The sequence below is a fragment of the Rutidosis leptorrhynchoides genome, chromosome 10 (genome assembly GCF_046630445.1).
Source record: "Rutidosis leptorrhynchoides isolate AG116_Rl617_1_P2 chromosome 10, CSIRO_AGI_Rlap_v1, whole genome shotgun sequence".
NCBI classification, from domain to species: Eukaryota; Viridiplantae; Streptophyta; class Magnoliopsida; order Asterales; family Asteraceae; genus Rutidosis; species Rutidosis leptorrhynchoides.
This window is the reverse complement of record NC_092342.1, coordinates 313,374,413-313,387,848: the sequence shown is the minus strand read 5'-3', so window position 1 is coordinate 313,387,848 and position 13,436 is coordinate 313,374,413. Positions and strand designations below refer to the sequence as shown.

Sequence of the window (13,436 nt, the reverse complement as noted above, 5' to 3'; positions counted from 1 at the left end):
ATTAAACCGTGTCTATGGTTAGTTGCGGATAATAACGGGTAACTAGCGGGTAACAACGGTAAAGTAACCATAGGAAGTGATCTAGCCCATCACATATCACTTCCAACGATTACAGCATTCCTTAACCATCAAAAAATAATTAATTAAATAATAGCACCAATGTAAAAGTAAAATGTACAAGTAGATAAATCATTTGTGCTAGTTTATGCTTCAATTTCACGAAATGAATGGCGAAAGGGATTTGGCAAATGATTAACAACACACTCTCAATGGGTAGTGGCGATTCCAGGATCAGGCTCAATGGGGTCTCGAAATTTTTTTCGAGTACTAATTATATTTTAATGTTATTTCAGTAATTTTTACCTTCAAAAAACTATAAATTCGAAAAATATATGTTGTCCGATTAGTTAAATTTAGTGGTGTACTATACAACTCAAAGAAAAAAACTATACATCTGAAAAATATATGGGGTCATGCAGTACATTTAGTGGTGTCCTTTACAATTTAAAGATTATTTTCTATATAAAAATTTTAAACTAGTAGTATTATGTGACTACACAAATTACACACTAGGCTCACCACTGTTAATGGTTGCTTGAAATTGGCAAGGGATTGACATATGAAAAACACTCCCCTAAAAAGTGCTCTTATAATGTACTGTATGCATGTATATATGTATGAAACTTTCAATTATTTGTAATAGTAACTATCATACACCATGGACATTTGAAAAATAAAATCTAAAACATAATGCAACATGTAAAACATAACTATAATACATATACATCCACAACAAAGAAAAGTATAAATTTTTATAATTTTAATAGTATTATCGATTTTTTTATTTCTTTCCAAAAATAACAAAATTTGTTCCATTGACCCGTTAAGCATAAGGGTTAAAACCAAAAATAGGCTATAAACTTACACAAATGTACCGATGTCGCCCACAAACTCATTTCCGTCCTACTGTCGCCTACAAACTTATAAAAAATGTGCTAATATAAACAAAATACTTTTTTTAACCGTCAACCAAAATGGTTGATTACGTGGCTACTAAGTAGTCATGACACGTCGGTGCTACATCGAAACAGAACTTAAAATATATGGACGACATCGGGACACAACTGAAAGTATATGGGTGACATCGGGACATACAAAGAGAATAAAAAAAATGTTAAATAATTAACTTTACCGGTTCAGCAGGTAACCGGTAACGAAATGTTAACATCAGCACATTTTTTATAAGTTTGTAGGCGACAGTAGGACGAAAATGAGTTTGTGAACAACATCGGTACATTTGTGTAAGTTTGTAACCTATTTTTGACTTTAACCCTAAGCATAATTTGAAAAGACTCTTGGCTTTGATGGAGACATGTCTAGTTTCATGTTTTGATCGATAAAAAGGTGATCATTAACAATAATTTTTAATAAAACATCACTAAATATATTTAAAATTTTTGTAAAATATACTCCGTATTAAATTAAAACTGTACAAGTAAAAAAGTTATCACACCAAGTAACTTAGCCAAATATTTTTGGCTAGTAATGTGCTTCACATGTGCAATTTGACACCTCTAATCTAATTATCCATGATATGAAAGATTTTTTCAGAGCTTGACCCATCAATAACAAGATAAAATGATTTTTAACTAAGGTTCTAAGGCTTAAACTTAATTTTAGTGAGTTTGTCATGTGAGTATGTAGTTTAATTCGTGCAAACGACAACTTTTTCTAATGTAATGAAAGTTTTCTTTATATTTTATTTTAAAAATGTACTTGAATACTACTTTCTTTTAAGAGGTGATCCTCATACACCACTTTTAATCCATGTATAATTAATATCCATTTTACCCTTAATTATATTTAAAATAATAATATAATTTCAACTCTTTAGAGGCATAACTGTGATTTTATGAAATAAAAGTGTAGATAGATCAAAAAATGGTGTGTGAGAATTACCTCTCTTTCTTTATTTACACTTCTTTTTATCTTTTCACTATTAAAATAAAAATTATATTATGAAAACATAACTTAATGAAAAATGAATTCTTTTTAGGGTGTAAAATTTTCAAGGGGCATAGAAAAACAAGACAAAATTGTCCATTTCGTCCATGTGTTTTTCACTTTTTGTCCGTTTCATCCATGTGTTTTATTTTTTGCATTTTTCATTCTTAAAAGCATTTTAAAGTCCTAATTTCATCCCTCACCCTGACGAGGGTTAACTGAGTCCGTTAAAACTATTCACAGGGACTATCCAAGTAATCTTCAACTAACCAAACTACAAAAATCAATTCATTCTTCCTCTCATGATGTGTGACATTTAAAGGAAAATCAAATTGGATTACAAAAATCGAATTGGATTTCGGGTCACTTGCAACGAATACTGCAACCTAAAAAGAATAAGGTCCGTACTTCAATTTAATCAATAGAAGAATTATAACATAATTTTTGATAACATAATTCTAAAGCGAACATGGATTTGGCTTATGGCTTTAACTTATAAAGCTTCAAATCAGTAAAGCTATTGAATGCCACATTTGCTGAAAGCATGAGTTGTTTTTTTTTTTTTTTTTTTTTTTTCCATTCACTTCACTAAGCGAGAATTACTACACGATATTTAGATAGATATAGTTATAGAACCACAAGTAATGTTACCTGCCACATATGCGATTGGAGCTTGGCTTCTAGTGCCTGACTTAAACAGATGTTACAATAGTCTAATAACCTCTCTTCACGTCTCTTATCATTCGAACAACTTGACCTCGTACTCCCATTATCGTTATCCATCTGACTTGTTTTAACATCTTGACCCCACGCTACAGACACATTACTTGACGGACGGTTTCGTAAAATATTTCCATTTGTCAACAATCTTCTCAAATTCGGGCTCCTGTAAGTTCAAGTTTCATTCTTATTATATGTTTGACTTAGACTTTGAGTTATGCTATCCAAGCCATACTTTATTGTTGCACTACCAATACCAACAACTTCACTAGGAAATGACTTTTTATCATCAGATGGGATTACATAGTTATTCGTGAGAGTAAGAATGAATTAATTTTTTAATTTAATTAGTTGAAAATTACGTAGATAGTTCTTGTGAATAGTTTTAACGGACTCAGTTAACCTTCGTTAGAGTGAGGGATGAAATTGGGACTTTAATGCTTTTAAGGATGAAAAATGCAGAAAGAAAAAACACAGGAATGAAACGAGTAAAAAGTGAAAAACATAGGAACGAAACGGACAATTTTGTCGAAAAACAATGAAATCACAATAGTCTAAAACTACACTCCGTGTATGACCAACCGACGTCGTTTCCGTTAATTACGCTCAAATTTAGACCGCCCCTAAAATCCTCTCTGTATATATCAGAGAGAGAGAGAAGGGACGCCATAGCTGGTGCTTCATCAGTAAATCTACCAAACCGAAGTTGCTAAGAAACCCCTTTTAACTGTACTTCACATATTTCTTTATTTCAAAATTAAATCAAACTATTCAATTTTATATAATAGTAGTATTATTTTTGTTACAGAGTGAAAAAGAAAGAGTTGGGTATCTTAGAAACCAGTAAAGATTCTTTTCAAAGTTTTAACCTTTTCTCGATTGTCTTTGAATCTTTCAAATCTTGATACAAATACAAATTAGTTAGATTTTGAAAGTGCAAATCTTACTTTGCTCAAGAGTGCACTGTATTAACTGTTGAACCTGTTCGACGAAAGGTCTGTGAGAGATCACATTAAAGAATTAGCACAAATCTTGCATTGTGAGACTTGGGTTATGAGGTGTTTAGTAATCATGAGTTTTTATTCTGGGTTACAGAAATTATAATACTTTTAGATGGTGTTTATTATAGTGTATTAGTGTGGTGTAAAGTGGTAATAATTTGTGAAAAAATGTCATCTGAGGTTGACAAACAAGAATCAAGATCTTTGGCTTTGACTCCAACATGGTCTGTAGCTACAGTTTTGACTATTTTTGTTGTCGTTTCTTTGCTTGTGGAAAGATCAATTCATCGTTTAAGTAATGTAAGTGTTCATCATCCTAATACAAAGTACCCTAAATTACCTATTTTGATAAATTTGAGATGTTAGTTCTATAAGAATATAATACCCCTGTGAACATATATGCAAATCCGAGATTATTGGTGGTATGAATACTTTATGGATGGAATATGAATTATGAGGAAGTTTATGTCTGTCTTTATTTAGACTCTTTAAGCCATCCTATTTTAAGCACCAACATCAACTTATGTTCATTATTTGTGCTAATTAACAACATATATTCCAACTATGTGCAGTATATTAATATTAATATTTACACAAGATATATAATGACTATTTCTTGACACCTAAATATAATTGCTTGGAACTTGTATAGTTCTAACATTTAGGTTTGAATTTATATATAATATTTGTTCCTGAAAATTTGTTTCGTTATGCCAGTGGTTGAAGAAAACAAATCGGAAACCATTGCTTGCTGCTGTGGAGAAAATGAAAGAAGGTATGTTGGTAATTTGCTGCTATACATGATTTATTTTAAGAAATTTATAATTGATAAGTGAAATAAACCGTTCCGAGAATCATGTTTTGTTGCTTATGTGCAGAGTTGATGCTTCTTGGTTTTATATCTCTTCTTCTTACAGCCACGTCTAGCGTTATATCAAACATTTGTGTCCCCTCGAAGTTTTATGATAGTGTATTTGCTCCGTGTACCAAATCGGAGGTTGATGAACAAGTGGAGGGTAATAAGCGGAAACTTTTGACTAATTTTGGTTATCCTCATAGGAGAGTATTGAATGTAATGAATCTGAACACGTGTAAAAATGTGAGTCATGTTAATTTGCAATCTCTATTTCATGAGTTTGTGTATCCTTTTTGTATTATTTATGATTAAGTTGTTTTACATTATAAAATTACAGGATTATGAACCTTTTGTATCATATGAAGGCCTTGAACAGTTACATCGGTTTATTTTTGTCATGGCGATTACTCATGTATCTTACAGCTGCTTAACTATGCTTCTTGCTGTAGTGAAGGTTACATATTCACTTTATTCATAAATAAACGGTTGTTAGAAGATAACATAATATGAAAAATTGTGAACATGTCATGTTGATTGTTTTGTTTTGGTAAATTCATGTATCAATTAATCTTTTGCCAGATTCACAGTTGGAGGAGATGGGAGGATGAAGCACAAGTCGATCGGCATGACGTGCTAACTGGTATCATATACTTGCTTTTATTTATTTATTTAATTATTAAAATATCCAAGTAACTTATTTTCTCATGCAGATATATCAAGAAATGAGACATTGCGGAGACAGTCGACATTTGGAAAATTTCACACATCAAATCCTTTGGTTAGAAATCGTTTGTATACTTGGATGGTGCGTACAACTCTTTCGGTTCCTATTTTTTTTAAACAAAATTATGAGGACAACCTTTAGGGCTGTCGTTAACGTGCAAAAAAAACGTGTACATATCTGTTAATTTTGACTTTTAATTGGCAGTTATTAAAGTGTACAAGCGTTGTTTGCATATTAATGATAGCCATAAGACTATCGTTAGAAAAATCATTTTTTTTCCCTATAGATGATAGTTTGTTGTGAAACTATATATATTGAAATGTGTGCCCAAGGCCCCAAGTACTATTTGGTGATATACTTTTTTGTGTTGTTGTACAGATATGCTTATTTCGCCAATTTGGGCGTTCGGTTGTTCGTGCTGATTACCTTACGCTGCGTAAAGCCTTTATCCTGGTATGAAAACTTGAGCTTAAGCATGTACTTTACGTCATTAAATTGTGTAGTAAATTATATTTGCTTTTGTTTATATGTAGTGGTTGAATAATTTCACATTTGTCTTGCATATTGTAGGTTCAAATTTTTGTTCATTCTTCACCTTTGTTTGTTTGGTTGTCTTATTTTCTGGCAGAATCACAACCTCACATCAAAATATGATTTTCACAGTTATATGATTCGTTCTATGGAAGAAGAATTTCAAAGAATTGTTGGTGTAAGGTAACGAAATTTTCTTTATTCAACACGGTAAACATAAAATTTGGTACCGTACTACCATCACAACATTGCAAAACACTTACGTTTGTTGATTCTTTGCAGTGGCCCACTTTGGGGATTTGTTGTTGCTTTTATGCTCTTTAATGTGAAAGGTCGATACATTAACAAATTACATACGTTTTTCACATATTTCTTGTTGTAACATACAAATATATAACGTCATTATATCTGTCTTGCAGGATCAAATCTTTATTTCTGGATTGCTATTATTCCAATTACCGTAAGCACATGTATTTCGATCCTATCAAGTAATAAGAGTGTAGTTTGTTATATAGTTGCAACTCAGATTGAAAAACTCGGATTTGTGTGTTTTATGTTCAGCTTGTGTTACTTGTGGGGACAAAATTACAACATGTTATAGCTACGTTGGCACTCGAGAGTGCTGGAATTACTGGGTATCATACAGAAGCAAGGTTAAAACCTCGAGATGAACTTTTTTGGTTTAAAAAGCCCGAACTATTGCTCAAATTAATACATTTCATTCTTTTCCAGGTCAGCATCGTATTTATTTTATACTGTAATTTTTTTTAATTAGGATCGGTTTCTCTGACTAACTTCTGACAAATTTCTATGCAGAACGCATTTGAGCTGGCTTCGTTCTTTTGGTTTTGGGTAATTACTTTATCTTGAATTTACAACTACATTTGATTTTGAAACTTGCTATATATGAACTGCGCTTTATACTTGCCCTTTTCACTTTCCAGTGGCAATTTGGATACAATTCTTGTTTTATCAAGAACCACACGGTGGTGTATATACGGTTAATTTTGGGGTACGCATATCTTTCCATTCTGCACTTCATACATGTTGAGTAGGGGTGGTAAAACGGGCGGACCTGGCGGGTTGGGTTTGATCTTCCTACAACCACTTCATTATTTATTTCTTTTCCATTTTTTAAATTTGCAAAACTTATAATTATAATAAAAAACTATTCCATTTGTTTTTAGTATAAAGTGAATTATTATAACTATTCTCGTGTCTTGTTTCCGGCCGTCTAGGTTTCTCGGCCAATTCTTATGCAGCTATAGTACCCTACCACTCTACGCACTCGTTACCCAGGTATGATTATGATTATCTACCTTAAAAAACCGATAATTATAAATCGAGAGGACGATTATATGTATTTATTGGATTTTGGGCTGTCATTAACACGTTTTTTAATATTGTACAATTTCATAACCGTCGGTTAGAAAATGATTGATAACCGCTACGTACAATAATACAATGCATGTTAACGACAACCATAACCGTCCATAAGAGAAGTTAGCAAAATCCATATTTAAAAGGTTAAGAAGTATTCATGGCAAATCTTATAAGGGCATTATGGGTCTTTTATATTTCTGAACTCTATTGGTTTTGCAGATGGGTACTAATTACAAAGCTGCATTGATTCCACAAAGAATACGAGATACGATCCATGGATGGGGTAAGGAAGCTAGACGAAGAAGAAGGCGGCTAGGCATATACGGTGACGATTCAACGGTTCACACAGATACAAGCACTGTGATATCTGTAGAAGAATTTGACCATCATGAGCTAGATAGTCCACGAAACGGAACGCCACCTGGCGAGGGTCTTGAAATCGAGTTACCACAACATCGTGTCATAATGACAGGTATTTTGGATTCTCCGTTTGGTGCTAACGAAACCTCGAGTCGAGTTGGTACACCTCTCCTTCGACCTTGTGCATCTGTCTCGTCTGCAGCTTCTCCAAGCTTTGTGCCGGAAATTATTACCAGATCATCGTCGTTGCCACCTCAGCGAGAATTAAAGTAAAGATTAACAGTTTGTTGAAGTCTTTATTGTCTCTGTTAATATGTTCAGGTAGGCGATTTGTTATAACTTATAGGAACGTGATTTATCCTATCCTATCCTATATAGTATGAAAAGAAGAATAGCAAAGGTGATGATATTTATACTGAAAGTAAAATAAAAATTATGCGTTGCACACACTACAACCACATAACTTTTGACTATTTGGCTCTTGACTTTATTCAACTATTATCCTTATTTTTTTCTGTGACTCAAGTACCTATTTCTTCTACTTTATTTCATAAAATTTTTTATTTTAAAAAATAGGATAACTGAAGTTTTGGTTATTTTTAATTATTGTGCCAAAACTAAAGATAAAAACGAGATCAGACGTATCATATCACTTTAATAAATCTTCAATTTTGCAATGACAATTCAAATTACCTAAAGATCTATTGAATACCTATTTTTTCGTATTAAAAGATTAATCTGCACGTGATCAGCTTACTATTTGACTACCATCAACCAAACAATGTACCTACCACATTGCATTACTGGAAATTTATGAATCAGTACAACAATACTTGATCCCATTTACATCGTCATTTATGTTGAAATTATATATTAACGCAATTTGAATTGGACAATTATAGTATCGTTGATTGATAATAACCGATGATTTGAGATGATAAAATCTGTAACTACCAAATGTCCGGTATTATCCTTTACATTGTCAATGATTTAGAATCGAGTGTAGTTCGTTTTGAAAACTATGATAAACTATGACGTATTATTCCTCTAAAGTCCGTAGTTTTAAGATGCTTGTCAATGCATATATAATGTTGGAGGTATCTCTTAGAGTGCTCCCAACGGTGCGTCCAGGAAAGCCGCCCAGCTCCGCCCAGGCTGGGCGCCGATGGCACCACCTCCGCCCAGGGCCCGCCCAGGTCCAGCCCACACCCCTCCGTCTCTCCACTCGTCCATTCTCAGCATATTTGTGGACGGGATTTTGTAAACATTTTCCACTCGTCCATTCTCAGCAAATTATAATTATAATTATAATTATAATTATAATATTAATAATAACAAAAGTATTTTAATTTAGTTAAAATAATAAATGTGAGTCCCAATATTGTGAGGAATGAGTGTCTTTGTTGGAAGTGTTTAGTCCTGAGTTTAGTACTAGGAAGGAAGTGAGATGGAGGTGCTGATGTGGCGCTAAATGGTTGGTTAGTCCTGGAAGACATGTTTGGGAGCACTCTTATGATACCTCCAACTTCTATTAAATTCATTACTTATCATTTTATCAATAACATCTTTATGGTTGCAGAACAAATAATGAAATAACTTTATATCTAACCAGAACATAACAACTACCAATAAATCTAGTAGTGTACACAAGAATCAACAGTAAAATTAAAATAAATTTAACAACAAAATCTGACCATGATTTCTCTGATACTCCTACGAGCACACTATCCCAGATAACCATGTATACGAACGAACCCAATTTAAGGTCAGGTAACTTTTCTTTTCACATAAATGAATAAAAATAGATCTCCATATATTATTCAGCTCTCCTTTTCTGTCACTCTCTTTCTTTTATTGCTAATAACTTTCTTGGTCCTTTGGATTTTAACCGTCTTCTTCACCTTGACCACCTTCTTTGACTTTTTCCCTTTAGTGACATCATCATCTCCAACAATATCCTTTCCCCGGGGCAACGGTTCTTCATCGTCCAGGTTCCAATTACAAAAAAGTCCTCCTTGTTCACCGAAATTGTTTTGCAACACGTCTCCAGCTCCAGGAAGGAGTTTGGTGAATGTTACGTCACCGTTTAAACCACCTTTCCGCTCCAACAACACCTTGTCGGGTCGTATAATGGTACCGAGGATGCTACAGTTAGGGCCTAAACTCATAATGAGTTTCGCGTTTGTAAGCGTCGAGCAGGCCATTCCAAATGCAGATTTAATCTGAAGCAGATAAACCGTAATTACTTTTAGACAGTTTACTAGTTGTCATACATAGACTATGTACCAAATAAAATATACATTAGACAAATGTTAAATGTTAAAATACATCTTCAGATGAAGAGTTCCATAATTGATAACGTTGATATACACTTTTCCCAGATCAAGAATCGGACATAAAGTATGTTACAGTTTACTGCAAAACTCAAAGTTCGAACACTCACTAACCTGGAAATAGTTGAAGGAATTTTTGCCTATATCATTATCCGGCGCCTGTATCATTGAATATGAAAAGAAAACTAATTATAATTCGGTTAAAAGTAAATTGATTATCACTACGTGGAAGTAAAGCTGGCAATCAAATTAAATTCTAGATAGTTTCAAATGGAGTAACCTTCGATATCCGTTTTCTTGAAGGAAAAAAAAACATAAAAACTTAGTAATAACAAAGAAACGAAAGATATATTATTACCTGTGGATCCTGGATAGATATCAGTGACCGTCTGTTTGCATTCAGGAACCTGTATGTAGAAAAACATATAGAAATTAAAAATTAATAAGTCTACAAGAAACAAAGTATCTTCGAAGCAAAACTCATGTTATTACATATCCGTGTTTTTATTGTAAAAATTACAAGAAAATTTCAAAAAATATAGTAATATGATAAGGTAAGGCACATTCTTTAAAAACATCTAAATAAGAGAAGTTTCTGACCCTTTGCTCTTCTTTGAGTAAAAAGTACCTCCCTCATTGCAAGATACTCCGACGTCAGACGTGTTTAACTTACGCCCATACATATCAAAGAACGTTACCTACTCCCAAAAATAGAGTTCCTAGAATGTTACAAAATAATGTCCCTACCATATAATATGCATATTTTTCAAAACAAAAATGCTCAAAACATACAAAATCATGACGTGGAGAAAAAAATCCTACCAGGAGGACTCCAAGATTATGTTCTGCGGAAACATGTGTATCAAGTGAATTCTGTACAACCATTTAAAACTCAGGAATCAATACAGCAGAATACAACTAAAATTGTCAAAATGCAAAAAAGCTAATAATATGAAGATGGTCTATAATCAAAGAAATTAAACCCATTACACAAACATCAATAGATTAACGCGTTAATGAAGGATTACAAATCGCATGAATCGAGGAAAATTAAGTGTTCAATGTCTTATAATCAGAATTGAAACAAGTACCCGCAACATGGCGATTAACATAGCTAGAAGCGCATAGGACCCAATGCCACCAGAATACACCTGCACCAATTGGATCTCATTAATGATGACTTTGAAAAAAATAACGTAACATAAGATGGGAGAGAAACGTATCACGTACTTCGTTTAACTCCCTTTGTTGCAAAAAAACTTTCAAGATCAGACACAACGGCCTCAAAGGGGGCCACTTAGATATAGCATCCTGGAAAAATGGTGGGTATGCTTATAGACAATTCCTTATAAGTTACATATTTCTTACATACGAGAAACAAACCTGTATATATTCAGCAGCTTTTGGTCCATTATCCATATCAAAGCTGTCGTAGATAATACACGTATTCAGTAAAGTAGTAGAGCTCTCATGTTAAAAACTTAATTATAAAGAAACATTTAGATTGTCTAACCTTACATCAAATGAAATGCCGCTTCTTTTCTCCACAAATTTAATGATCGGCACACGAGCCTTGGCAATCACCTGATATATTTAACAATAAGTATGTATATATATAACCATCCCAACCTGAACTCCTTGCGAGAGGTCGCAAGTTCAAATCTTGAGGTGTCCGAGGAAGGTTCGGCCGGATAAGCCGCGTACATCAAAGTTAAAATAACTCGTCCAAACGGGGGTAACCCGAACAGGGAAAACCTATAACAAATATATATATACAAATATATAGTGGTACATTGATTATCTAACCAAATATTAAAAAGCACCTGAATCTTTTTTGCAACGCCTTTCTGAGATAAAGCTCTAGAGAGAGCGTGTAAACCCATTTGAGGAGTTCGAATATTCGAATCTAGTATCACCATCTACAGTTAAGAAAGCACTTATAAGCTCCAAGAAACTAATACAGTAACATTTTATAACCACTACGAGCAAATTCGGAATATTTTCATAAAAATTGCTACAGATCTAAAAGCAACAGAATAGCAGAAGTGGCATGCATAGCATTAATCACATTCCAATTAGCTACAGTAAAGCATAATAAAATGATCTTACATCGACATCGCTGCTTGGAAGGAACAAACCTGTCTTGAATGAACCAAAAACTTCTACCTACAATGCAAATAAACACCATCAGAATATATCTCTCTCCAGCATCTATCTCCGTGACTTTCACATCATAAATCGAAAAAAAAAGTACCTTGCACCTAGGCCAGATGTACTTTATAACATCCGATACACTTTCGACCGCTGTGCTACGTGATACCTGCTCTTCAGCAGTTGGCGATAAAAAATCACAAAAGTCCAGTATTTCTACAAACATGAATAATTTTAATTTTATAACTATTCATAATAAAATAATACGAAGTAATATCAAAGGAATGCATATCTCAGTTAATTTTCTAACAAACTACGGAGTATTAATTCCTAGCAATTATATTTATTCTTTTGTAACAAACAATTAAAACAACTCAGCTGCATTAACAATAGAATAAAAGTATTAAAAAACGTAACCCTAATTAAGTTACCTTTATGGAGCTGAAGCATAGGGCTATTAAATCTACAATTAGCACGAAACCAACCAGCTTCAAGGCTTCTCTTCGGTTCTTCTTCGTCAGGTAACGGAGTGGCCAACCGAGAACGTTTTAACGGCGGTGTCGGCGTTCTCCAACCGTCGCCGTCGGCATCGACATCGAGCGAGAAAAACTCAGGCGCAGAAGTTTCCGGTAACGGCGTTGAATTCGAAGTTATAGGTATATGATTACGTAGCACGAGATAAGGTTCGGTATCTCCGGAAGAATCTAGCTCCGGCGGTGGTGTGGCCGGCGGGGTGGAGACCTCGGTAATTGATAATGGGCATAAGGTTTCGTATTGGAAACCGTGAATTTCCATGACGCCGAGGATGTGAAACACGGTTTAAAAGTTTTCCGGCGATATAGTACGGCGGAGGTTAGGTATATGTATTGTGTATGGGAGGAATTATAGGGTTAGCGGTTGGTCAAGGGTTTATGGACAAAAAAGGACCAGGAGGGAATACATTCATGAGATTTAAGAATTAGCAGTTTACCCCCCTAAACTTATGGATGAAAGGCATTTGTAATTTTTACCTTGAAAAAGAAAATTACTATTTGAGACTTGCAAGGTTAACAAATTGACTAGGTTTTTTCTTTTCTTTTTTACGGAAAAACGTAATAGCGTATATTAGAACGGATATGAAAATCACCAAGTATAACCGATATAAAGAAACTAAAACAACTCATAACCTAACAAAACAAACCTACAGTCTCACCAACATGGTGAAACCCGTTTAACTAGGATGTAAACCAAAGCTAAAATTATAACATATGGAGAGTAGATACTCACACTGTTAAATGAAAACAAACAAACAAACGGCGGTATCCAGAAGAACGCCAACTACCACCAACACAATACAACCAAAAAAAAAAAAGGTTGTCACCCACCAGAGATGT

General features: G+C 33.7%; 2 protein-coding genes across 2 annotated transcripts; one reads left to right on the top strand and one right to left on the bottom strand.

Moving 5' to 3' along the window:
- Window positions 1-3,355: 3,355 nt before the first annotated feature.
- On the top strand, window positions 3,356-8,052 carry LOC139871787 (MLO-like protein 14). Its single transcript, XM_071859515.1, has 15 exons — window positions 3,356-4,025; window positions 4,443-4,500; window positions 4,604-4,824; window positions 4,919-5,035; window positions 5,161-5,221; window positions 5,292-5,386; window positions 5,684-5,758; window positions 5,934-6,019; window positions 6,119-6,168; window positions 6,256-6,296; window positions 6,398-6,568; window positions 6,653-6,688; window positions 6,781-6,848; window positions 7,075-7,135; window positions 7,439-8,052. Exons 1-15 carry the CDS (start codon window positions 3,894-3,896, stop codon window positions 7,850-7,852), a joined length of 1,686 nt encoding a protein of 561 aa, XP_071715616.1. The 5' UTR covers window positions 3,356-3,893; the 3' UTR covers window positions 7,853-8,052.
- A 1,112-nt stretch (window positions 8,053-9,164) lies between these two features.
- Window positions 9,165-12,931, bottom strand: LOC139872283 (uncharacterized). Its single transcript, XM_071860122.1, has 13 exons — window positions 12,495-12,931; window positions 12,167-12,279; window positions 12,022-12,078; window positions 11,736-11,831; window positions 11,426-11,496; window positions 11,296-11,338; window positions 11,143-11,223; window positions 11,004-11,063; window positions 10,735-10,785; window positions 10,513-10,610; window positions 10,271-10,319; window positions 10,027-10,071; window positions 9,165-9,801 (listed from the first exon to the last, which is right to left on the bottom strand). Exons 1-13 carry the CDS (start codon window positions 12,856-12,858, stop codon window positions 9,400-9,402), a joined length of 1,530 nt encoding a protein of 509 aa, XP_071716223.1. The 5' UTR covers window positions 12,859-12,931; the 3' UTR covers window positions 9,165-9,399.
- Window positions 12,932-13,436: the final 505 nt, after the last annotated feature.

Coding starts and splice junctions, on each gene's coding strand:
- LOC139871787 (XM_071859515.1), top strand. CDS start 3,894: ATGTCATCTGAGGTTGACAAACAAGAATCAAGATCTTTGGCTTTGACT. Junction 4,501..4,603: donor TGTGGAGAAAATGAAAGAAG/GTATGTTGGTAA, acceptor GCTTATGTGCAG/AGTTGATGCTTCTTGGTTTT. Junction 6,169..6,255: donor TATGCTCTTTAATGTGAAAG/GTCGATACATTA, acceptor TCTGTCTTGCAG/GATCAAATCTTTATTTCTGG.
- LOC139872283 (XM_071860122.1), bottom strand. CDS start 12,858: ATGGAAATTCACGGTTTCCAATACGAAACCTTATGCCCATTATCAATT. Junction 11,832..12,021: donor TTCCAAGCAGCGATGTCGAT/GTAAGATCATTT, acceptor TCTTAACTGTAG/ATGGTGATACTAGATTCGAA. Junction 9,802..10,026: donor ATTCCTTCAACTATTTCCAG/GTTAGTGAGTGT, acceptor TATCTGCTTCAG/ATTAAATCTGCATTTGGAAT.